Source organism: Amphiura filiformis, chromosome 18 (genome assembly GCF_039555335.1).
Source record: "Amphiura filiformis chromosome 18, Afil_fr2py, whole genome shotgun sequence".
Taxonomy (NCBI): Eukaryota; Metazoa; Echinodermata; class Ophiuroidea; order Amphilepidida; family Amphiuridae; genus Amphiura; species Amphiura filiformis.
Genome location: NC_092645.1, coordinates 18,834,034 through 18,861,162, shown reverse-complemented (window position 1 = coordinate 18,861,162; position 27,129 = coordinate 18,834,034). Strand labels below are relative to the sequence as shown.

Here is a 27,129-nt window from a genome sequence, read left to right as displayed (position 1 = left end):
CCCCTGTTATTTATATTATATATAAATGATGACATGATAAATACATCAAGGATTTTCCCATTTATTCTCCCAAAACTAACAGTTGCCAGGGAAAGGCTACTGTAAATACTAGACTGGATCTATTTTGGAAATATGTGTTTATTTAAGCGTCAAGCAACAAGTCACGTAAAAGCTGTCAACCAAATTATTTTGGTTAATTCGGGTATAGATGAGGTGACCTCAATGTTTATCAACAAAGGCAAGGGACTGGTATCATCTTTATGCTTGAATGAACCCCATGCAACCACTACACTGTTTAATAGTCTTATTGTGATGTGGCGGGAGTTTTAAAAACACGAGCCCTGAACAAAATATGATGCGCGCGCATACTGCCTGGCAAAAAACAATGGAAATTGTGATGATGCGTGCGAATACTGTCAGGCATTGACGTCAGAAGTCACATCATCTATACTGATATGCATATAGAACGCACGAGCATTGTACAACAGCTACTTACTTATTCATGAGTCTCCTTTAATAATAAAGGCATGGTTTTAACAAAGGCACTGCTCGATGGCGATTTAGCTGTACCGCACTTGACATGAAAATACCCAACTCGTTTTTCGGATTCGTTCGGTATTTTCATATTTCTTGGGGTATATTCTCGTATCACACTCAATAAAGCCATTCGATATTATATAAATCTTATACGTCCTTACAACGTTACTGTCATTTTCTCATATAGTTTGATCAGCTCGTTATCGGCGGGCCTTATAACATCGCGGATTAATATCAATGTATATTATTTCGAGAATTGAGTTGTGACATCTCGCCAGAAGTATCGCGAATTATAATTTCAGGTCCTATACTTTGTCTATTTAATTTAAGACGCACAATATAGACCAAACAGGTCAATTATATCACTCTTAACTTGGGTCTACTTTTTCGGCGTAATGGTAAAAGCCTAACAATTCCCGCCGATTACGAGCTGATCAAACTATAATGATATATTATGACTCAATCACTCTTCAATAGCCATATAAATAGTCTGATCCGTGCATGGAACTGTTGCAATAAATGCAGCAATCCAGTAAAAGTGACACCTATCGACGTTTTCATTAAAGCGGGAAATCCCGTTTTTTTTGCAATATTTTAGTGATCATGTGCCTAAAGGTATTTCCTGCTTTGGAGTATTTACAATATCAGTCGTGGCATTTGAACAAAGTGATTGAAATTCGAATAACCAGTAAGGTAAGACAAAACTAAAACTAAAAATGATTGATTTTAGATGACTGTATATCATTTAAATAAAATAACAACACTATTATGGAGGAGCATTGTAGTACATTGGGGACCAATGTCTTCAGACACAAAGGAAATACAATGATTATAACAAAATATTTTACAATCGGAACGACAAGGTGTTACTTTTAAGTTATTATTTATGTAAGCATAATTAGGGATTCAATCATGTTTCACCGTTGTTCATCACCGTTTAACAACGATGCGGTCGCGTCGTCTGCTTGGTTTACTTCGCGAGGGCAGCTTTTAGCTGCCCGAGCGAAGTAAACCACGCAGACGCGCCGGACGAGTTGTTAAACGGTGATGAACAACGGTGAAACATGATTGAATCCCTTTCAACAACGAAAAGAAGCTAAATATCGTATATTCACGATTATTTTACGAGAAATGTCAGTTAATCATTGCCACTCAGCCTTACAAAAACTTCGATGATTTCTCTTTTGATATCAGCAATAAAACTACAGAATAAAACGGCAATGTTTAGCCGCTACCTGAAAAATACTGAATTCAACTTGTAAGCTGGCATACGCACAAAGGTTCCAGGCATGACGAATTTTACGCGCTCTCGCGTAACGCGTAGTCTCGCTCGCGTTCGCGTATACGCTACAGTAAAAGTGTGGGTTCATCACGGTTTAACAACGGTTGGCGCCTGCACAAAGGTATAGGAAGAGTTGTTGAATGGATAATGAATTGTGGAAATGCAAATGAATATCATAAACGTATTACCCATTAAGTTTTTATATTTCTCCTTTAAAACTCCTTTAAAAAGAACTAGTTTTCGCGCTTACTTTTCAGGTACCGTTATACTTCAATGGCATCGATAAGCACACAAGAAAAAGGCGACATCAAAAGCCTCTTCCATGATCCTGATCATTACATTAAATCATTTGGAGTTTTCGTTAAGGCATCGACGAATATCGATAGTAATTGGAAAGAGAATGTTTTTAATGAAGCGGTGGTGGCGAAGTTGCAAGTCAATATACCAGATGGGGAAGAATTTGCCGCACTTGGTGTTGGGGTTGGCTCAGGTATAGATTTAGAATAATTGTTGCTCTTTAAAAAAACCATGAAGATATATTATATTGTCGTTGGGCAGGAAAAACCTCCTATATAATTCCAAAGGTCAAATGCAAAACCTCATTAGTAAAAAGTGAGCACCAATTACAAAACCTCATTTATGTTACGATTTTGACATTTTGTGTTAGACGCAAAATGGTTAAAACATAGAACATGGAGTTGCTCCTTTGGTTATTTACAGACACTTATGCACTTTACAGTTAAAAGGGAAGCACTAGAAGGTGTGTTGGGACACGAAAGTAAATTTTAGCAAAATTGCATATATGAGGTTTTGAAATTGGGCCCACTTTTTACATATGAGGTTTTGCATTTGATCTTTGGAATACATGAGATTGCCACCTCCCCCCAGCGACGATATGCAGGCCTAATTGGTTTATTGTCACTTCGGCTAAGTCTAATTAGTACTTAGTCCAATTGCATTTGGTTCAATTCCCATTTAGTCATAATTCTCAACGGGTCCAAGCCCATTTAGTCCCACTGCCATTTGGTCCAATAGCCATTTAATCCAATACCCACTACGAGTGTTTAGTCCATAAAATTCGTAAGTAACATATTATTAAGTAACATATTATTCTACAGGAGACGTGATTTTATATTGTAGTTTACCGAACAGTGTCGTCATCTATATATATTCCTATATCCAAACAGGGATTTAAGGTCGTTCCTCCATGTAATATGCACGGAATATTACATATTCTCAAGTACCTTGTGGCAAGGGTAAAATAATTATAAGATACAATATCTAATAATATTACATTAAGTAAAAATAAATAATCTAAGTGTAATTACTGATGCCGTTTAGTGTCACTTTAATACAACTTCCTACTGTAGGTTCACTGGCAGAGTGGCACTGAATAAAATATCGGAAGTGAAGCTTACGGCTCTTATAACATTTATTTTAAAAAAACTAAGAAACAATTAAGTTTCGCACTTTAACATCACCTTTATTAATATGACATTGAACAATTAAGACAATCACGAATATTCCTTTGTGCACCGAGAAGCGTTTATTTACAGTCAGATTGTCAGATTAGAAAAGTCTATAATACAATTTGTCGTAAAAAATTGTTGTCCCTAACACTAAAAATATCGCTACGCTGATGGAACATACATTGTTTGTGAGAAAGGAAAAGCCACAATGTTCTCCAAATTCCCGTGCAAATGCAATCAAAAATCCGGACAGGAAGCGTATGATGTGATGTACATTATTTTTGCCTCATGTAGCCACCCTAGAGTTGTCATATATGGCAGAGGGCGTAACAAAACCGTTTGTGGTAAGGGCCTACATACTATACATGCCAATCGTGAATTACTAGCATAAAAACTGTTTTAGTAAAATGACAGGGAAATTGAGGGGATTGCAAAGAAAATTCTCAGGACCTCATACAGGGAGCACCAAACCAGTGGTGGCGGAATTTAGGGGGGGTGGATATATTTTATACCGGTTTGATCTGGAATGAGATATCGTCATAGATAGCAACATTGTCTGAGTTGTCTTAATTATATAGCAATACAACAGTTTTATTCAATAGATCTGATCATTATGAGCTTACATACTACAACATTTTATAAAGCGCCTTTTCAGAACAGTTACAAAGCGCCAGGCCTTGCCGTCTAGGTTTTAAAGGCGAGTGGTTAATCGCTCGCTAGCTAGGCGAGCAGTCTTTCTGATTCCTTAAGGTTAATCTCTACAATGAATTGAGTGTTTAAACTTAAGTGTCAGCGAGCGATATTTAGTGCCTATGGCGAGCGGAAAATCTCTCCCTAGAAATCTAGTTTGTGCGAGTGGTGGCGAGCGAGAGCGATCGGCAAGGCCTGAAGCGCCCGTAAACAGAACACCATAGATAAACAAGCAATAATAAAATATACACTATATCATGAGAAGTACAAAGTGTTATGAAAAACAGAACAGAAAGTTACTGCGGATAAAGATGAGATTTGTGAGCTATTTTGAAACTGTTTAATATTTTGAGCATTTCTGATTGTGGCCGGAAGACTATTTTCCAAGATTGAGCAGCATCAATGAAGAATGCTCTGTAAAAAACATGAAAAAAAGGCCGAAATCATGAAACAACCTTGAAAACTTATTTTAACCCAATGGACACTACCAGCCGATTTATCGGCCTCTTAGATGTTTTGATTGGTTACAAAGAGGGCTATGCCATGCATTGAGCCAATCAGAGATATGGCAAGAAATGTCCGTAGGGGATTAAGCTAAAAGGTGTAAGAGATCTAAAAGCTGTTTTGATTGGTTACTGAAATGATTATATCACGTAAATATCCAATCATGGGCTCTGTGAAAAAGGCAGTAGTGCCCATGGGGTTAACATTATTGTCCGCTTTATTCAACAGGTAAACTGGATACCAAAATGATGTGTAAACTTCGCAACCGTTATCCTTGCATCAAAAACATCGCCGTCGAGCCCGCAGCAGGACAAATCAAACTCTACAAAGAACTAGTAACGACGATGGCCGACAAACTCGATGGCATCACCATAGACTGGCGAAAACAGGGTTTAGATGAGTTCCGTAAGGCGAAAGTTGCACGTGGTGATACAACGAAATATCATTTTATCAGCGCAATACATTCTCTCTATTATGTTGATGATATGGAGGACTCCCTGAAGTGGTTGTATGAGCAACTTGAGGATGGAGGAATGATGCTGATTATTACTCTCTCAGGTACGAATAGTTGGGTAAAGCAAGGGATACAATACAGTCGTGATCAAACATCACTAAAAATCTTATTGTTTCGAGCAAATATTGCCAAAATTTGTCCATCCCCCTGATTCTCCTCACCCACTCCACTACCATGGAAAAATCCAGGTGCGGCAACTAAGACTATGCATACTATCTCGGCATAATGTAGATGCTTTGGAGCACTTGGTAAGATGGTCGTGTTAACAACTTCGAAGTTTTGCATGTAGTGCTGTCACATTACAAGTAAGTTGGTTCGATTTTAACAAGTGAAGTTGACATATTGTTTGAATTCTTTTGTCATCCAAAAAGTCATTTTGTTTAAAGTTTTATGCTAGTATTTCAATCTGAGTAGATTCAAAAGTTCGCATTTGACATGTGTGTTCGCATGTGTGTGCCAATAGTTCACCTACTAACCATGCATATTTTGGTTCACAAAATCCATTTTCTAAATGATTCGGCCATATTTTTTTCAGAGACAACGAGAAACAATATCGTGGGTTTTTCACTGATATTATGAACCAATATTCAAAGACATTAATTTTGGGGATGATTTTTTCATGCACACATAAACACACCTTTAAGAATTAGCGGACCAGGTGAGATGATATAAAAAATCTACAAATTATATTTATCCTTAATGACTCTATTCTGTTTGCAGATGACAGTGGGGTTTGGCGATTAAGGAATCGCTATAAATTTTTCGAAGATCGGCTCGTACGTTTCATCAACTCCGAACACATTCGTCAGGCATTTTCTAAGCAGAAGATACCGTTCACAGACTACAAACAAACAGCTCGGGTAGACATCACCGACTCTTTTGAAGAAGATAGCGTAGATGGGCAACTCAAGGTGGACTTCATAGCACAGGTTATGAATTTTCACACTACCGCGAGTCCAGCATTACAGCGTGGACTAATGGAGTACCTCCGTGGGCCTGACTGCTCTGAACACAAAGATGGGAAGGTTTTATTCAACAACAATTGGGATGCGGTCATTGTAACAAAATAGCGCACGTCTTAGGCTTAATTGATAATTATATGGGGAAAAGCCCGTTTGTCAGAAGGGTCATAGTAAGAAGGGTCGATAGTGCGAAAATGTGACAAAACAAGTTTTATAATCCGAAGGGACAATATATTCTGAAGGGTCATGGGTCAGAAAAAATGAAGTTGCTCAATAATCAGAAAGGTAAATAGTCCGAAGAGTCATTAGCACCAAACAGGCAAGTGTGGAATAATTTGTATTAGATAAAGAGTGAGAAATAGACCATTACCAGAAATAATGGCCGAGTGTTATTCAGGATTAGTGAAATGCTAGTTTGTTTGAGGTTGTGACTCGAAGGGTCCCAACCTCAATCCAACTACTATTTAGCCAGTCCTAACCACACGTTCATTATTTCTGGTAATGGTCTGTTTTGATGTAAGCAAAATTGCTAGTATTATCAAAGACAGAGATAAAAAGTCGTAATAGCGTCTGACGTTACTGTCGATTACGATCCTTGATTGGTTAATATGTTAATTGGTTAAAAGGAAGGCCGATTTATGTGGTGCGGATCGGAGAAAAGGAATAGCAGTAAATAGCGAAAAATTACGTACTTTTACAAGGCAAAAAGCAACATTTCTAGGCATTGTTGACATGGTGCCTTCACGAAAGAAACTTTCCTACTTTATAAAGACCTTAACTTTTGAGATGGTTTGTGTTTTTGAAGGTGCAAAATTAACAATAAGGCGCCCGGTTATACCGCCGCGTTCAGCAAGTCATCATCACGACACTTGTAAACAAACCGTGCTTGAGTTTGATTGACAGATGACGTCAGACGCGATAAAATCTTTTTATCTCTCTTTGCTAGTAGCCATAACCATTGTTATCCCAATGAATAATGAATAATGCAAATTGCAAAGAGTTTAATGACAGTTGACGCTATCATTGGCTAATTTCAGTTTCAACACCATGAAATTGTTATCTAACACAATTGTGTATAAGCAGGCATTTGATGAACCTAGCAGTGTCCATTTGATACTCCCTATTTATGGGTAGGTTACAGTACGGCTTTACACTATCACCCACTTGACTTGTAATGATTACCGCCTGTTAGCTGCGAAGCTCCCCTGGTCGGGTAGTATAGCAGTCAAGTTAGCTCAATCGATAAGGCGTTCGACTATGGTGCGAGAAGTTGCGAGTTCGAACCCTGGCGGTGCCTATTACGCTCTCGTGGAAAAATTGAGTTAGCTTGAAATTCCCCTGGACAAGGAACTCACTGCTAATTTGTCTCGTTGTAACCCGTACGAAACTCGGGGAGCTGATCCTGGTTGCGATGGTTATTTGTGGAATGTCTAGGGTGTGCGCTCTTGAAGCAGCAAAGTCCCTGAATTGTTGTTTAATGGTTTATGGAATGATGTGGGGCCATAGTGGTCAGCGACAACCTGTAAAGTGTGCTGAGGCTTGTGGATCAATGTCTAGGCGTTGTGCCTGTGCGTAGCGCACTATAAATCACTGCGCTTTTTTTTTTTTTTTTTTTTAGTATCCACTTTTGATGTAAAAGCCGATTTTATCCCCAAAACAATGCCCACTTTTGGAAGTCCCACACCATGATGCATCCATACTAGCTCATATTGATACCCATACTCATTTAAAGAAAACACTGTAAGCAACTGACGTTAGTCATAAATGGTTTTATTGAAAAGGCAAGGATGGTTTTCTATAAAATACTACAAAAAATCTTTCGAATCATCAAACAATCACAAATTCTGTTATTAAAACTTTTACACATTATAACACTTGCTCAGGAGAACGCCCTAAAAAAATGTGTTAATTCTGGTTTTTACACGATTGGATTGGATTGTAAATTTAGTAAACAAAGATACTCTGCAAAAATCAAGACTTTAGATGCTGTAGTTTTGTCAAAATCCGAGATTTTGAATAAAACGCAGGAACCGTCGTTTTATTATTACGATGGAAATATTAGCCGATGTTTATAACACATAACACAGTTCGTACACGGCGTGCGGGACACACATATACACATACACATCAGAGGGTCGTACCGTATTATAACTACTGGAGTAACATGCATTGGCGCTAGTAATAAATTCCGATTTTCTTTGCTTTACCTCACTTGTTCGGCTCAAAATTAAAAGAGCACATTATCTGACAGTCAGTGACAGTAAAAGCTAACATAACATAATATGGCTTTAACTCAAATTTTTGAATCAGGACCATAATTTTGGTCGAAATTTAACAAAGTCACTTTTGATTCTTTTTAACGAATAAAAGCTTCAAAAATTTGAGAACCTCTTTCTAGTTTTGGCTCTTTAGAACATGCAGTTTTCATTGCTTTAGAACTTTATGGTAAGTTGTTATGGTGGACGAAACAAAGTGGCAAGGAAAATCAAATTTGGCGCTTTTCTCAAAAACTGCTCACGGAAATCTGCCGCCCTACTCGGATTCCTTGCATCATTTCCTTTTTGATAAAGTATACTTTTATGTACTTATGATATACTTTTAAAAATACAATACAAGACAATGTCTAAATTATCCATCTTAGAGTGACCCTGCGTGTACCCTTAAATACTGTTTTGATTATAAAAATACTGGGGGTATTACATGCAACAATCAGTTTTATGGGAAGTATGTTTTAAATGCATTTATCTTAAAGTAATGTCTGTCGACCTGTTCTGTGTTTTGTTGGACGGAGTCATTGTGCGAGACTAACATTAGCGTCGCGGTTTGTCCATGCTACGTGTAATTACAATATCCTTGCTTTATTCAGGAAACTATTATGGTACTATTATGGTACTATCATGATGGTATTCAAGGTACGATCAGTGATCTCAGCAAAAGCGAAAAAATTAAACAATTTCCCCGTTTCGCATGACCACTTTATTTTTCGAAAACTATATTTTAACCGAAATACCCTATTTTTGAAGGTTTGTAGGTACATACCACTTAACTGGTATAATACTTAGGGTTAAGATATGATTCCAATGTATAGTACCAATGAAGTAGCAGGGCAGCAGTGTACCTCTGGGAGTGTGCTTGTAATTGTCGATTTTTTCAGGCTTATAGCCATTATGAATCATATGCCCACTTACTTAATTTTTGTGTCAACAAATTCTTACATTTAACTATGTGATTAGATATATTTTTATGTTTTCATCAGTATAGGCTGGTTACATAGCAACCAAACTAATCGAGACCTGCAGGAAAAGAAGAACAAAGTGTATATGTTAACAATATACCTTGTTTCAAATTATTTTGGAGTGAGGAAGTTTCAAGATACATTACTGACCTTAAGGGTGTTCTCTGAATAGTGATCACCTTGCATTGATATATAGCAAGGTTTCATTGGGCCAATCTGCGATAACACTCAATATCATACAAAGTACTATGGGGGAATTTTGTTGTGAGCATGTGAGTTACATAATATACATTATAGGGCATTGACGGTGTGACAAGCAGGAGAGTGTCTTGCCCAAGGACACAACAGTCGGGGGCGTACGAAGCCATCACCTCGTGAGCAATAGTATAAAGCAGCCCATCGTGTTATTTTTGGCCCAACATTAGCTACACTGTTAACCAAAGTGTTTTTATTTTATTTTTGACAGTTTTCTAAACACTTATAAGTGTTAATTTTCAGTTGCACAGTTTTAATATCTACGTAACACGTACAATAAATACTTTTTACAGCGTTTCTAAACGCTGTAAAAAGTATTTATTGTACCTAAAGTTGCTAAAAAAAAATCATTCATGACCTCGTTTGTGTAATACGGCACAGTGACTTTTAATCTGTATATATCTGTTGATAAAATATATTCAAAAGAAGTATGTCCCGTCTTTAGAACAGTTGTGATGGTTTATCACTTCTCTATCATATAAGACTTTCCTTGCTGGTATTACTACCGATTAGCCATAATAAAATGGCTTCAATTGCTAGAAACTAGCATGTTCAAGCATTTTGATGCCATATCTAGCTTCACATAGCATTTAACACAAATGGTCTATGATAGGAAATAGTACAAATCAACTATTTCCGTTTAGAATTTTCTTAGTAAGAACACAGTATAAAAATGCAAAATTCATGCAAAAATCTATGCTTACATAGAATTGCGAGCAAAAAGCATAAATATGCATATTATCATTTGTCGTAGATAATACATACCTTTATCTTCTTCCTTACTAAATCAAATTTAGCAAATAGAACTGTTGTCACATGCCAGTACTTCAAAGCGCATGCTTATGTGATTGTGCCAAGCCGTTGGACGAATCCGGATGAAAGATGCGCGGACCGGGGAGGGAAACAACACAACAACTACCGTATTTCTATCGGTGCTTCCATTGAACTCCTAAAAATGAAAAATATTATTTCTTAAACTCGGGATTAAAGTGTACAAGTATTTAAGAAAATAACAAGTTTGACATTTGCTATTCCCTATGTATTTATATGTAAAAAGAAAGAGAAGGAACAAGAAACCATATCGTACCATAACTTCAAAAGTATAATTTATGGTATAACAAATTAATCGGTAATTTCAGAAACACATTAATGAGGGATCGGTCTATTTGAAAACAATTTAAAATAACTCTTTTGATATAGAAAACGGAACAAAGGAAAAACCCTTACCATGTCCCCCTGACCATTTGGCGTCTTCACGTACTTCCAACAGTTGCCATGTTTACTGCTCTGAACTTGGAATTTAGTCACCCATTGATCTTCGTCAACTCTGCCTTGAATCATTATTCCAGTGACGTGTGTTACGCCTCCCAAATCAACCTGAACCCACTGGTTAATGTCGTTGGTTTGAGCACTCCACGCTCCAGTAGTGCCACCTAATACTGGGCGATTCAGACGAGCATTTCTAACCCCATGGTAGATAGCGGCAGCAAATTCCGAGGATGCCATGAGTTGATCGTCTCGAATTCGTCCATCTTCAATTCCAGCTGGGTCTTGACAATCATCAGCTATTAATTAATAATAAATAATCATAATTTTATTCGAGTTATATCAAAGTACCCCACCTTTGTGTATAAGGATGTTGTGGCAAACCTGCCTATCATTATATCATATCATATCATATCATATCATATCATATCATATCATATCATATCATATCATATCATATCATATCATATCATATCATATCATTTCATATCATATCATTTCAATTCCTTTCACCACGAAAATCAACCATTTATTCTTCTCACTCTGCACTAAGAACCAATACATGTAGTTGCACTGACACACAACGTCGTTATTAACCATGTTCAGGCCCGTACGCAGGATTTTTTCTTGGGGGGGGTTGCTGATTTTGAAAAATTGGGGCGATTTTGTGAAAAGTGGACTTTTCCCCCCCAAATTTGGACCTTTTTTGACCAAAAAAAGGTAAAATTCTAATTTTTTGCCTCGCTACGCTCGCACATTCTTAAATTTTGGGACTTGTTGCATACTTTTGCAAATTGGGGAGGTGCGGTCGCACCCCCGCACCCCCCCCCCTGCGTACGGGCCTGACCATGTTAATCAAAAGTTGTGTGTGAGGTAGCCTGACCATTGTCTTGCACAGTTTCAAACCAAGTATAGGTTTACTGATAGTCGTGATTGTGACTGCACAGTGTTGTTAAACAATACTGCTTCGTGTTGTCGGCTTTCTTGCTAAAGAAATATCTGGACAACTTCACTTTATTGAACTGTCTAAGAGCGCTACTCCCATGATTGCACTTAAAACTGTTCAATTTTGGAAATGTTTTGCGTGTTTAACCCCATTCCACATGTTTTGTAACATAAAATAACGAGGGGGGGGGGTTGCAACTCCTAATTTGCTCTATTAAACAACATATGTATAGCTATGGGTCTCTTCTATTAATTAATGCAAAAATAAGTACAAACCTTCCCTCACAAATTCACTTCTATTTTGGTCATTTTTTCATGATCTGCCTTCAGGTAAGGTGTTTTGTGTACAATGTTATCACTACAATGAGCGCAAAGTATGGTTCTCAGATTAACTTAGTCGTTTAGGTGCAAACACAAGCGTTGTTGTTTGTTTTGCTGTTATTGTTGTTGTTGTTGTTCTTACGGGAGCGGGCCGAATGAGTCAACGAATGAATGTCACACACAACACCCCCAACCACAACCACATTATAGCTCAACGACCCTGGCAACATCTTACCTTCACAACCGAGAAGTTCAAATCGCATACTGATATGAACGTGCCATGCTGTAGGGCGTATTCGGATGTAAGTAGCTTTAATTGGTGTAGCAAATAGTCGTCTTTCACCTGTTCGTTGCCACCGTATGTCCGTATTTCCATTAAATACCTGTGGTATGATATTAAAATAATACATAACAAAATTAGCTTTTCCGCAATTCAAATTTTAGAAGTGAAATAACAAACAGCTATCAGAATATTTCTTGCTCATGTTACTGTGGGTCAATGTCATGTGACGCAGTACGTTTATGGTCGTGCATCTTGAACTCGCCACCCAAAAAAGGTGGCGATGTTATATTTTCCCAAATTCGACTCAAATTAAATGATGATATCTCTGCCAAGCAAGAAGTTATTGTCATGCTTGTGGTCTCATTTTATTGCTAAATAAAATGCACTTTCTACCATGCTTCATAGAATTCAGTATGGGCAGGGTGACGGAGGTGGGGGATGTGGAGGTGGGGGATGTGGTACACACAAACTCTATGGGATTGATATTTTTAGTGCATAATCTGCTTCTGTAAAGGATGTAAATTGGATTTTGACTCTATTTAGCATCTAAAAGACTCATGACCTTACAGCTAAACAATTCTACTAATTGTTTTTAATCATTTATGATTGGTTTAGTCTAGAAAATACAAACTTTTCCATACAAAACTACCCGTTTTCATATAAAACATTGTAGTAAGTAATGCGGATGTCTTCAAAATCTAAAAGTTATTGTAAAATTTTAATTACTTATCCTACCATAGTCAAAGTATAGATTTTCTGAAGGGAAATTTGATGAGGAATCTAAATATGGACTTACTTTTTATGTATGGGATAGGGGCAAAATGTTTTAGTTCAAAATATGTTGAATTGTAAAAAACATACTTTGGGACACCCTGTATTCCTAGATTACCAAACAGCTGTGATTTTGGTTTCTTCCAAAGTCAGTGGGTTCCCCCTATCCTCTAACCAAATGAATGTTGTTTATTTCCAGTTTATTACTGCAAGTTGGTAATAAGCAATTCGTTAAGTAACCCTTTTTTTATCCGAATTTTTTTTTTATTCCACCCTGTATAACTTGAAGGTCACCCTGTGCAATGATACCAGCTTGTGTCCTGTACATTTTACTACCTCATTTAACGCTGTCAACATTCCAAGAATTCATATGGTTATCGTCCATTAGTTCGAAGATCAAAAATATTTCCTAATTGTTGTTAATAATAATAATAATAATACAAAGATTTAGAGAGCGCTTTTTAAATGAAGAAACAAAGCGCTATGGAAAAGGAAAAATGCAAGAGGGAGGAAACATTAGGTGAAAAGGTGAGTTTTTAGGTTCTTTTTGAAAGTTTGGACATTGGATGAGTCACGAATGTGGGAAGGCAAGTCATTCCATAGAACAGGGGCAATGACGGAAAATGCTCTGTCACCAGCCAACTTGTGGGATCTTGGAATGGAAAGACAAGTGGCAGCAGTAGAGCGCAAAGAGTACCCAGAATGACGGGTGTGAAGGATGGAGGACAGGTATTCAGGTGTAGATGAAGCAAGAACCTTATAAACATGGACGAGAGTGCGGAACTGGACACGTTTAGCAACTGGAAGCCAGTGCAGACTATGAAGCAAAGGAGAAGTATGCGTATATTTTGGTTCTCTGAAAATTAGTCTGGCGCACTTGTTCTGGAGAAGCTGTAGGCGGGTGAGGTTTTTCTGGGAGTTTTCTTCGACTAGAGTACATCATTACGTTATATGTGTCTGAAACATTTTAAAGTTGAACATAGTTTGCTTTGACAATTCACAACTTGAGTCTCCACTGAGGTGTTCTCTTTGTCATCATTAATGCAATGAATGTCATGTTACACGGGATTGCCAATGAGTGCACCGTAAACGCACCAATATGGTATATAGCCGGAGTTTAGTTATATATCATTTGAACTAAAAACTTAACGTAAAAACTTACTTTTTCGCCTGCATTATTGGTTCGTTGCAAAAACTTCCAACATTCACCGTCATTACTGTATTGAACTTTGAATTTGGTTACCCACTGCGCATGTGCAGTTTCTTGTCTACCTTGAATGATCACACCAGTCACCCACGTTGGCTTCTCAAGATCTACTTGGATCCATTGGAAGGCATCATTGACTTTGGCGATCCAGGCTCCAGAAGTACCGGGCTGAGCAGCTCGATTCAGACGAGCATTGCTAGCTCCGTGAAAATTGGCGTCAAAGTCATACACGGTAGACGCCGTGAGCTGTCCGTCAGTTATTCGACCATCTTCGACACCAAGTCGGCCTTGGCAAGTGGCTTGAGCTGGTCAATAAAAATGTGTTTAAAATAATTAATTAAGATTTCAGTTACTTTACAAGACTCTATTTGCAGAATAAAAATATCACAAAAGTGAAATCAGTAAATTTAGCGCTATTTGGTTATCTCTTATTTGAGGCATTTCTGGCTAAACTTGAATTGATAAGAAACAATGACGAATAGAAACACGGTCAGCTTAGAAAATTCGTTTGGACTTCTGGGTTCTTCTATGGAGAACTGACCAAGCGGGACTTCCTGTTTAATTCCCATTCATTTTTGCTATTAATACCCATTCATTTTCAAATGTAGTCATTATGAGACCTTGTTAGTTAAGTATAATCAGTGATAATTAGTAACATTTGTGAGTGCCTGCTTCACGAGCAATTTTTTCAGGGAGAGTCATTAATAGCGGCAGGTCAGCCGTTTCCCCCTCTTAAAAGGTACATAGGCCATTCCCTATTCCTGCCGAAAACCCTAGCTACGCTTCTGCCTGGTAGGTGTAAAGCAGTTTGATTACCTGTCACTTGTAGAAATGCACTCAAAGCAACAATCAGCAGAAATAGGGATCGAATCTCAGTGGTAGTCATTGTTATCGTTGCTTCTGAAATAAACCAAAGAAAGTCGAACCTACTATTAAAAAGAAGACGAGTCCCTAAAAAGGACCAAAGTCCTCTGTAAGGCAGAGTTTATTTAAAAAAAGAGAAAAAAAAGAAAAACACTACCAGTACTATTATACACAATACTAGTTTACAAATGCGCAAATGTTAGATCTTTCCTGACAAGAGATAAAACAAACTATTATATTTTATATTAGTCTCATGTTGATCCGCTAAGTGTCCGGCGGAGCAACCACATAATCCAAAATATCTGATTCGACCGAAAGGAGGATAGGATTTAAATAAAATTCAAAATGTACGGGCTGTGTGGATGGGGAATATATTATAATATTATATAACTTTTTAATATTAAAAAATTATGCATAATATTAGAAAAACAAGCATAGATTTTTCATACTGTTCACATACTGTACTTTTCTGTTATACTGTACACCTTGTAGTCTTGTCCCAACGCGTTTGTGTAAAAAGAAAAAAGAAATTCTATCCAAACTCAATTTTACTTTCGATTTAAAAACGAGACCAGAACATGATTTAATTAAAAGCAGTAATATTCACCACATCTTAGATTAAGAAATATTAATGGTTTAATAATTATGAAAAAGCTATGTACATGACTGTTTTCCAACCAAAAGCACTTCAAATATGCGTATTCTATTTTTTCATTAACATAATTTATTTAAAAGAAACATTCTTTAAATTAAATGTCACTCCACTTAGAAATGTATTATGGATATATCATATTGGACTCAGATATGATTTAAGGGCTTAAGGAATAATAACAATGATAAATAACGATGATAATGAATATTAGAAATAGATGTGAAAAGAAAGAGAAAGAACAAGAGTTGCAAACAAACAAACATAGCGATAAACGTCAGTGAATAAAATCTTACCTTTGTCGTTCGTTTCCAATCACAGCTCAGATGCAAACTGATGTTCATCCACAATGAAGTTGAAACTGTGAACGTAGCATCTAAATCGAACATTGTATATCGTACGAGCGCGGAAACGTTGCCTACCTATATATGTCCGGTTCAATTCCTGTTTGTCGTGACACGGCATTATTCTGCGGTTGAAATCCTGTATGATATGGGGAATTAGATCAGGAAAGAAGACATGAAGCTTTCGGAGCCAAACTACTAGGGTCAATGATTTAGCTATTTTCAAAACCTGATACTCAAATAACGCTTCTTATTTGGTCCTTGTTTTATTAGTATTATGTGTATACTAGTATTTGAATTGGGTGTGTGGGAGTGATGGTGGTGGGTTGCAAGATTTTCAAAATTTCACAAACCGCTTAAAAACATGCCATAAGATGTATGCCATAGTGTATTGAGATGTTTTTTACGTTTATGCGCTTTATAAATATGTTCTAATAATAATAATAAGAAGAAATAACGAGATTAACAAAACAGCAAAACATGTTCTACATGTTCTACGGAAGAGAGGACGGTAATCGTTAATATCCGATTCCTTAATCGAAAATATGGTAAGAAAACGAGACCTTTGGTTCTATAATCGAGAATCATGCTGCCAATTTTTGAGACAAGTAATATAGTGGTGTTTGTTAACAAGATGGTAGTCTGTTATTCGTATAGAAATGGTCTAGATCGCGTTGATCATGCTATCAAAGTTCAATCGAAACAAAATCCTTGGCGAAATACAATAAATTGCGGTAAATTCAAACTAAATCCTTGCAGTCAATCGCTTTCAAATCATTGGTGTAAATTTGAGGAAAATACAATATTTTATTTTGTAAATAAAAAGGTGAAAACAGAATGGGTTTTGTTCATAGATTTTTTCTGAGAAATGTCATACATAAAATAAAAGCTTTTGGACTGCTTCCGTGAAAGGTCAAACCTGACTGCAAGCAGTGCATGGTTGACAAGTTCAGATTCGTATCATAATATTTTCTTACAATAGCGATATGTACGCAAGCGAATACCTGTACCAACTCGGTCCCAAATTTTGAGATTTATTTATTTCATAGTACAATTCCATACATCGGAGTAAAGTGTACACCATCATTGTGTTTATTCCGTAAGCTTACTTATCACGGGTGACAATGCGAGATTGGCACATCCCGACCTTGTTTATTTTCAGATGAAATGTGGAACGTTTGGTATATAGACTGCAACTTCTTGCTCTTTGATGTGATTGTTTTCGTCGTCCATGCTTTTAAATTCATCATCATTATTATTATTATTTACATTTTTCAACAACAAAAACCAGACGGTCAGAAAATGCATATTAGGGTGGGTCGGGCTTCTATAGCAGCAAGGTTTCGGTTTTTCTTTGCCTGAGATAAGTTTAAATCTTAGACGCGGCAATCCCTAATAAAGCCTACGTTTGCATGCCAAAAACGATTTCATGGAATACTTTTGCCTGTGTTGTTTGTCACAATTAAGTTGTATGAAGACATCAAAGTAAAACCAAGCCCGGGAAAACGTTAGTGTTCCTACTTTTCCCGATTTTACGGAATGGGGCTTGTGACCTATGAGAATGCACGTCATTTAAAGGGGTAATCACGGGTGGTTATTATATATATATTACAATTAAAAACGTGTTTCTCAACGGCCCATAGGACAATAAGTGTTGTAACCACAATGGAGAATGAAAAGCATTTCTTTTATTAAAGGGTTTATTAAAAATAATCAGCATTATTTTGATAAGGTGGAGGATGAGGACAATCTTGACATACCCTTTTAACTACGAAAGCTTCATTTAGACAAACGGTCTAGTCTGACTCCATTGAGGTAACTCTGAGGGGATTGGTAATATTTTTTTACTAAAGCGAGATATCAGACTAGAATCTGCATTATGAAGATCCCCTAAACATAAACAATGAGAGACATTTAATATTGCCCAACATAGTTTTCGTGTCACCTAAATTATTTGTAAAAATAAAATAAAATAATAAAAAAAAAGCCAACAGACTAACTACTCTTCAGAATGCTATCTACCTTTCCGTAAAACAGGGTTTTCTTTATTTCGTTTCAGCATGTTTTAAGTACATGGTGATATGGGTTTGGGGTTATCTTTAATATATACATTACTGGAACTAATGTTTTTGGCACCTTCAAACCTGAAGTGATAAAAATTTGATTGTTTCCATTTTTTTTAAATGACCCCTTTGGTTCCTACTAGAAGTCTAGGTTAAAGTTGGGTCAAAACTTAAAAATAGTCCAATTATGTTGTAATGTATCTTAAATTGTTCCACTTAACACAGCGACTAAACAAGTCAATTGTCATATTTGTCTACGGTGCTTAGTTCAGAAGTTATAAGGTTGAATAGGTCAAATGTCAAACATTTCATACACAGATGTCAAAATTTAAAAATGTCCGATTTCATCGAAACTGGTCTCATATTACTCCACTTGGTATAGGAAATCTCAAACATATACTCAATTCATAATTTTGATGCAATTTGTATTGTCATATCTCCCTTCAGAGTTAATGCAGCCAAAGTCCAACAGAAATATATGTATATGCGTAGCCTTTGACCCATGATGTCATCCGATTCCGAGGTTATACATTTCTCAAACAATTATTTTCCTATTTCTTTTGTCGAGAGAAGTAATTTGAGACATGGTGCGATTGAATTGGTGCATTTTGAAAATTTGGCCTCTGTGAATGAGGTATTTGACATTTGACCTAATTTACGCTATGGCTCCTGAAATAATGTGCAATATGACAATAGACTTTTTTATTCTTAACAATTAGAGAAACAATGTGAGGTGTATTACAACAAGATACCACACTTATTACATTTTAGCCACGTTATAACCTTCGACCCCTCGTTTGAAACAAAGGGGGCATACACAAAATGGAATCAATTCTAGTTGTATCATTTGAAATGTAACAATGCCAAAACTCATTGGTTCCACTAATGTAGCAACACAAATTGCTTACTCAAATATCACCACATAACGCCATGTACTATTTAAGCGGTTTTTGATTTTCTTTTAAATACCGCAACCCACCCACTACCACTACCAATACTAATAAAAAAGGACCAAATAAGGAGCTTAGGCCTATTTGGTTATAAATATTGTCATTTATAGTCCACCTTATCAAAAAAGCTATATCATGGACCCAGGGACCTATTATTGACCATCTTGTTTTTGGCTCCAAAAGTTCCATGTCCTCTTTCCTGCCCTATTTCCCCATTTATACAGGATTTCAACTGCAGAATCATGCCGTGTCACGATAAACAGGAATTGAACCGGACATATAGGTAGGCAACGTTACCACGTTAGTAGGGTATATAATGCTTGATTTTCGTCTCAGATTTACATAACAGTTTCAACTTCATTGTGGACAAGCATCAGTTTGCATCTGAGCTGTGGTTGAAGACGAAAGACAAAGGTAAGATTTTATTCACTGACATTTATCGCTATGTTTGCTCGTTTTTAATTCTTGTTTCTTCTCTTTCTTTTCACATCAATGACTTATATTCATTATCATCGTTATTCATCATTATTATTATTCCTTAAGTCCTATATCATATTATATTATGTAGGTATCCCCATTTTGCTAAAATTGTTCTAGACACGGTGTCGCGACTTATGGGGTTACCTGTCTAACAGAGTCCAATATGTTAGATATCCATAATACATTTCTAAGTGTAGTGAAATTTAATTTTAAAATGTTTTTAATATGTTAAGGACAAAATAGAATATGCACATTTTAAACACTTTTTTTGGAAAAAAAATCATGCATATATTATTTCCTTTATTAATAAAACATATTTTATTTAAACCATGTTCTGGCCACGTGTTTTAAATCGAAAGTAAAATTGAGATTGGATAGAATTTCTTTTCTCTTGACCCAGAATCTTACGGTAATATCGTTCCTTTGAATTTTTGGGACTGACTAAGCTTCTTTCCATGATCTTTATCCTCAAATAATCGTCTTTTCTTATTGTATAGGCCTACACAAACCCGCCGGGACAGGACTACATGTATAGGTGTACAGTATAACATTAATACCCGTACATATAAAATTACCTTTTGCAAATAAGCAACAAGACTTTATAATTCTAATGACAGCGGAATAAATGTAAAGCGCTTTGATACATGTGAGAGGCGCTATGTCAACATTTATTATTTATTTTATTTTTTATAATAAGTGAAAAGTACAGTATGTGAACAGTAAACCGGGTATCAAAAGAGAGGCGGTTGTATTCGCTGTAGAAAGAATGGTGTAACATGGACTATAACGATGGGTCAAAACTATTTTTGAATGTATTGCCTTGCAATAGACGTTAGCTTTGCATTGACCCATAGTTTGCCAAAAAATAGGCATTAAGACCTGGATTGTAATTCTATAGGAATTTCACACTTCACATGTCCATGTTCGTTTTACTGGTACCTCTACATTAGTGTATATGAAAAATCTATGCTTGTTTATCTAATATTATGCATAGTTTTTAAAAAGTTAATATAATGTATAATATATATTTCCCATCCACACAGCCCGTACATTTTTAATTGTATTTAAATCCGATCCTCCTTTCGGTCGAATCAGATAATTCGGATTATGTGGTTGCTCCGCAGGACACTTAGCGGACCAATATGAGATATAAAATATAATAGTTTAGTACTTCTTCTTTCTTTTTTTACTTAAAAAACAAACTCTGCCTTACAGAGGACTTTGACCCATTTAGGGTCTCGTCTTCTTTTTTAATAATAGGTTCAACTTTGCTTGGTTTATTTCAGAAGCAACAACAACGATGGCTACCACTGAGATTCAATGCCTATTTCTGCTGTTAGTTGCTATGAGTGCATTTCTACAAGTGACAGGTAATCAAACTGCTTTAATCCTATCATGAGAAGCGTAGCTAGGGTTTTAGGCGAACGGGGCAAGAATAGCGAATGGCCTATACACCTTCTAAGAGGGGAACTGGCTGACCTGCCGCTATAATGACTCTCCCTGAACAAATTGCTCGTGAAGCAGGCACTCACAAATGTTACTAATTATACTTAACTAACAAGGCCTCATAATGACTATTTTTGATGATGAATGAGTATTAATAGCAACAATGAATGGAAATTAATAGCAAAAACCCAGTTTCTATTCACATCGTCATTGTTTCTTATCAATTCAAGTTTTGTCATCAATACTTCGAATAAGAGATAACCAAATCATTATGTCACTTTTGTGACATTTTTATTCTGCAAACAGAGTTTTGTAAAGCACTGTGTATCTCAAGTTATTATTGTATTTTATTGACCAGCTCAAGCCACTTGCCAAGGCCGCCTTGGTGTCGAAGATGGTCGAATCACTGACAGACAGCTCACGGCGTCTACCGTGTATGACTTTGACGCCAATTTTCACGGAGCTAGCAATGCTCGTCTGAATCGAGCAGCTCAGACCGGTACTGCTGGAGCCTGGATCGCAAAGGTCAATGATGCTTTCCAATGGATCCAAGTAGATCTTGAGAAGCCAACGTGGGTGACTGGTGTGATAATTCAAGGTAGAGAAGAAACTGCGCATGCGCAGTGGGTAACCAAATTTAAAGTTCAATACAGTAACGACGGTGAATGTTGGAAGTTTTTGCAACGAACCAATAATGCAGGCGAAAAAGTAAGTTTTTACGTTCAATTTTTGGTTCAAATAATATAGCTAAATTCCGGTATAACCATACGGTATTCTTGCGTTTACGTTCCTCTAATTGCTAAGCCCATGTAACATGACATTCAATGCATTAATGATGACAGATAGAGAACCTCAGGGAAGACTCAAAGTAAAAATGTCAAAGTAAATATTTTTTGACTTCGTAATGTTTAAGACACAGATTCAGATTCAGATTTTAAGCCCTCATCTTAAGTTTTAAGACACAGATTCAGATTCAGATTCAGAAATTTGAGTCTTCCCTGAGGTGCTCTATCAGATAATGTAATGAGGTAGTCTAGTCAAAGAAAACAACAATTACGAACAATCTTTGATCTTCTGAATACCCATAATTTAGGAATATTATCAGTGTAACACTCTACGAATGAGAATTAACAGCAAAGACCCAGATGTGGACATTCATGTCCTAATGTTTTCTCCTTTCGATTTCCAGTATTACTTTTGAGCACTTATTTTTTGAGTGAGCACTTTGTAGCATACTAAGTTATTTTTGTATTTGATTAAAATAGCAAACTATTTGTCAAGACCGCCTTGATGATATCAAAATGTTCAAATAACTTACATAAACTCACTGCGTCACGTGACTTTGACCCACAGTATCATGTGCGGCAAATAAGTTGGTAGCTGTTTGTTATTTCACTTTTAAATTTAAATTGCGAAAAAGCTAATTTTGTTATGTGTTTATTTTAATATCATACCACAGGTATTTAATGGAAATACGGACATACAGTGGCAACGAACAGGTGAAAGACGACTGTTTGCTACACCAATTAAAGCTACTTACATCAGAATACGCCCTACAGCATGGCACGTTCATATCAGTATGCGATTTGAACTTCTCGGTTGTGAAGGTAAGACGTTGCCAGGGTCGTTGAGCTATAATATGGTTGTGGTTGGGGGTGTTGTGTTTGACTCATTTTCATCGACTCATTTTAGCCTGTTCCCGTAAAAACAAAAATAACGTTTTTGTTTGCACCTAAACGACTAAAGCTAATCTGAGATCCATACATTGCGCTCATTGGTAGTGATAACATTTTACACAAAGCACCTTACCTGAGGTTAGGGCCGATAATCAAAAATGACCAATATAGAAGGGAATATGCGAGGGAAGGTTTGTACTTATTTTTGTATTAATGAATAGAGGAGACCCACAGTTATACATAAGTACATCATATAACATTATACGGTATGTCGTTTAAGGCATGGGGTATGAGCGACCTTGAAGTACAGGTATATGGAGAAGGGAAGCAACGAGTTACCCCAAATCACAGCGACAGGTAGTGCATGGGCAGCCGAGTGCTAATATATATTTATTTTGGAAGGTTCGTGTTTGTTTTAAATTTTGGGGCGTTTTTCCCAAATTTGATATTTTTAGTGATATTTCAAAAAAGCGACATGCCAAAGACAAATCTTTTTGAACATACTTTGTTATTGCTAATACAACTTTTTTCTGCATACCTACGTTACAATTCGTTTTGGTGATTTAGTAATATTATAAATTGTGTGACTGCATTTTGGCGTTTTCGATGCGATTTTAGGCTTACCGTGATTTAACGTTGATATCTGGTCTTGCTCCTTTTATAATTTTAGTTTGATCGTCGGCTTTTGTAAATAACAGAATGTAGATTGGCTCTGAATAAGTATCGTAGTCCTCTTGGTGGGGTTTTTCATGATATAATTAGTTTGTATTTGCATGCAATAACCCAAACTCGACCTCTGAAGTCAGGGTTGAAGGGTTTTCAGAATACCCGTGGACTCAAACAAGTGCACGAGTGGCGACTATGGTTTATACTTCCCGCATTGATGATTGCGTCTACGCCTAACAATATACTTCTTTCTATATGTTGACTGTAGCTGGTATACAAAAAATTGGTTGACCATTTGGTTAGTATAACTTCAGGATAGACCCTTTATGCGCCTTTCTATCATGCAGTATCTTTACCCGCAGACATGTGCCCGTGTCATGTGCCAATATTGCGTAACGTTAAATGTTAATATATTTCTTTGACATTGACTAGACTGTGTGATTCTATGGCCGAGCGGTCTAAGGCGTTGTGGTTTCTTAGTTGCTATTCTGAGCGTCGCTTGTTCGAAACCGTGCGTCCGTCACTTTTCTTATGCTGCTTTATTTTTCCAGCGTAAATTTATTCATTTTCTGATGGCTGTGCCTCTTACAGACACCCTCCCTCTGGAATCCAAACCACGGTTCGCTCATTACACCTCCCTTAATATAGCAAATCAGGGATTGCAACCACTCCGCAGTTTATGTTACTAAACATGGCTGAGTAAAACAATTACATTTTCAAAACATTTCCCAAAATACATGGCTAATATCTTGAAGAAGCGCTCTTGGAAAGTTTAATAAAGCATAAAGTAGCATATCCAGATATTTTCTTGCGTTTAAGTGGTTTAGCAAGAAAGCCGATAACACGAAGCAGTGTTATTTGACAACACTGAGCAGTCACGCTCTTACGACTAACAATAACCTATACTTGGTTTGAAAATGTCAAAAGCCAGGATACCTCATTTACAGATTTCGGTTATGGTTAATAGCGACATTGTGTGCCATTATGGTTTCAGTCTAAAGTGAGAACAATAAATGGTTGATTTTCGTGGTAAAAGGAATTGATATGATATGATAGGCAGGTTTGCCACACAGCGTCCTTGTACAAAAAGGTGAGGATGGATTCGAGAATTGATGTAACTCGAATAAACTTGTATGATTATTTAATCTAATTCATAGCTGATGATTGTCAAGACCCTGCTGGAATTGAAGATGGACGAATTTCAGATGATAAACTCAAGGCATCCACCCAGTATTCTGCCGCTCATGGGGCTATCAATGCTCGTCTGAACCACCCTGGGGTGTGGATTGCTCATCCCAACGACATTAACCAGTGGGTTCAAGTTGACTTGGGAAACGTAACCCATGTCACTGGAATAATGATTCAAGGCAGAGTTGACGCTGATCAATGGGTGACCAAATTCCAAGTTCAGAGCAGTAAAAATGGCAACTGTTGGAAGTACGTGAAGACTGCAAACGGTCAGGGAGACATGGTAAGGGTTTTTACATTTGTTCTGTTTTTCTATATTAAAAGAGTTATTTAAACAAATTATACTTTTGAAGTCATGGTACAATTCGGCTAGGGTTTCTTGTAATTCTGAGAAATTCAGCAATGATTTGATCAAAACACATTATGGAATAACAAAAGTCGAACAAGCAATTAAGGATTGAATACTCATGATACACATTTTCCCACAAAAGACCAAAAATCGTTAGGTCTTTTTAGGAAAAAATGTGTACATTCAATACGAAAGGTCAAAATTTGTAAATGATCATCGGCTATTCCTCCAAACTACATACACTTAAAGTACATATCATTAGATTAATTAAGCTTATTTCGAGGATTGTTAAATATCAAAATATAAAAAAAATCTCAAATTTGGATAATTTGCCATAAAATTTGCATTATATCACGAATTTCAAATAATCAAAATTATATGGTATTCAGATATGTCTGATGTGCTCTCATGTCCCAGGAAAACACTGTGCAAACATTGCTATCCGAGCCCGTAAAAAGTAATGAGAATGTAATGAATATCACCAAGTGGGATTCGAGGGATGTTTCGGGTTTGGTGGTACCGCGTCACATACTATTATAATATAAAAATAAATAACATTTTCCATTTTTAGGAGTTCAATGGAAGCACCGATAGAAATACAGTAGTTGTTGTGTTGTTTCACTCCCCGGTCCGCGCATCCTTCATCCGGATTCGTCCAACGGCTTGGCACAATCACATAAGCATGCGCTTTGAAGTACTGGCATGTGACAACAGTTCAACTTGCTAAATATTTTTTTATATGTGTTATTTAGATGAAGTCTAAGTTGTTCTTCAAAAATAATGGAAAATTGCGAATTTTACCGAATTGTGGGCCTTTCACGTGGCATTTTTGTGTCACCTATCAATCAACATTCAGGTTGTCCGCGTCAAAACGCAAATACCGCGCCGGCCCGCGGTATTAACTTTGCGTGACGCTCGCGCCATGCAAGCGGTGGCCAGTGTGATACGCGTTCAGTTCGTCACGGCATAAAAAAGTAAGCGGGACACAAAATGAAAAAAAAAACCTGAATATTTTCAAAGCTCATTTCATCTTCGCCGATAACTGTCTACCTCCCGGTTGATTTACGTCCATGTGTACAACATTTTCGTAGCATTTGTATACAAAACCGTTTTATCTTTCATATTTGTGATTTTTAAGATTGTGTTATTTAAATTACAAAAAAAACCCAACCTTTTACTGAAATTGTTTAGTTCAAAACACATGTTTATTTTTCATCTAAATAATCTTTGATTTCCTCCTATTTTTTGCGACATGCAAGTTCACCAGTTTGGTATGATAATTTGAGAGAGTCATAATTTTTCGTGAAATTAGAACAGGGGAATGTCACGGGCTGACTGTCTCGAACCTCATTTGACCTTCGCAAAAAAGTGTCTACCTCCTGGTCGATTTACGTCAATTTGTACGGATTTTTCAAGGTATTGGTATTCAAAACCTTTGTATCGGTCATATTTTTTTAATTATACGAATGTGTTATTTGAATTACAGCCGAAAAATGGAATTTAATACTGCGTTTTTTCCGATTTTTGTACTGAAATTTACTATTTATCCATCCAAATAAACTTTTTTTTTGTAACATGCAAGTTCAATGGGTTGGCATGATAATTTGAAAGTTTTTGTAAATTTGTGTGTTAAAACAAAGAAATTGGAGCTTTTCAAACAGAGGAATGTCATGAGCTAATTAGTATGCATAATTTGTCACGGAGCGGTACGCGCACTGGTTGTTGTGCACATTTACTTTCACACAGAGCAGCGTTCAGCGTGCTCACGACTGACTGTTAAATATTAGAATGTGTTGACACAAAAATTATGTTGGTATATATAATTATTCATCGAAAATCAAATGGCAATTGGTCTTATAATATAGACAATTACAAGTATCATAGTCCTAAGTCTTAAACGTACTATCAGTGATTCGCTAAAGAATCATCACAAATCAGATGTTTATATATTCTGTAAAGAAATTGGTGTGGTAACATACTTATAAATATAAGTGATAAAATATAATATGAATATTATCTAATAAGGGTAAAATGACACATTTTGATCAATGCTGTGGGCTCGGGTGGTGGGTCTTCCATATACAGGTGACTGATATGTGCCTATCAACACTCAAAAGTAGGGACTTTTTGGTTAACCCCATAAGAACTACCCCCCCAATTGGTCAAAAAGGAGTTTTCATTATCATTTTGACCAATCAGCAACATTGTTAGAA

The 27,129-nt window shown here is 36.6% G+C and overlaps 3 protein-coding genes across 3 annotated transcripts; 2 read left to right on the top strand and 1 right to left on the bottom strand.

Annotated features, from left to right (window-relative positions):
• Window positions 1-1,116: 1,116 nt before the first annotated feature.
• LOC140139959 (histamine N-methyltransferase-like) lies at window positions 1,117-6,721 on the top strand. Its single transcript, XM_072161744.1, has 4 exons — window positions 1,117-1,230; window positions 2,077-2,309; window positions 4,711-5,040; window positions 5,717-6,721. Exons 2-4 carry the CDS (start codon window positions 2,093-2,095, stop codon window positions 6,064-6,066), a joined length of 897 nt encoding a protein of 298 aa, XP_072017845.1. The 5' UTR covers window positions 1,117-1,230; window positions 2,077-2,092; the 3' UTR covers window positions 6,067-6,721.
• A 1,523-nt stretch (window positions 6,722-8,244) lies between these two features.
• On the bottom strand, window positions 8,245-15,139 carry LOC140139958 (lactadherin-like). Its single transcript, XM_072161743.1, has 6 exons — window positions 15,058-15,139; window positions 14,197-14,546; window positions 12,216-12,363; window positions 10,676-11,013; window positions 10,214-10,397; window positions 8,245-9,251 (listed from the first exon to the last, which is right to left on the bottom strand). The coding sequence occupies exons 1-5, from the start codon at window positions 15,125-15,127 to the stop codon at window positions 10,242-10,244; spliced, it is 1,062 nt and encodes a 353-aa protein (XP_072017844.1). The 5' UTR covers window positions 15,128-15,139; the 3' UTR covers window positions 8,245-9,251; window positions 10,214-10,241.
• A 4,319-nt stretch (window positions 15,140-19,458) lies between these two features.
• LOC140139956 (lactadherin-like) lies at window positions 19,459-25,647 on the top strand. Its single transcript, XM_072161742.1, has 6 exons — window positions 19,459-19,525; window positions 20,878-20,961; window positions 21,396-21,745; window positions 22,497-22,644; window positions 24,537-24,850; window positions 25,488-25,647. Exons 2-6 carry the CDS (start codon window positions 20,892-20,894, stop codon window positions 25,641-25,643), a joined length of 1,038 nt encoding a protein of 345 aa, XP_072017843.1. The 5' UTR covers window positions 19,459-19,525; window positions 20,878-20,891; the 3' UTR covers window positions 25,644-25,647.
• The last annotated feature ends 1,482 nt before the right edge of the window (window positions 25,648-27,129 follow it).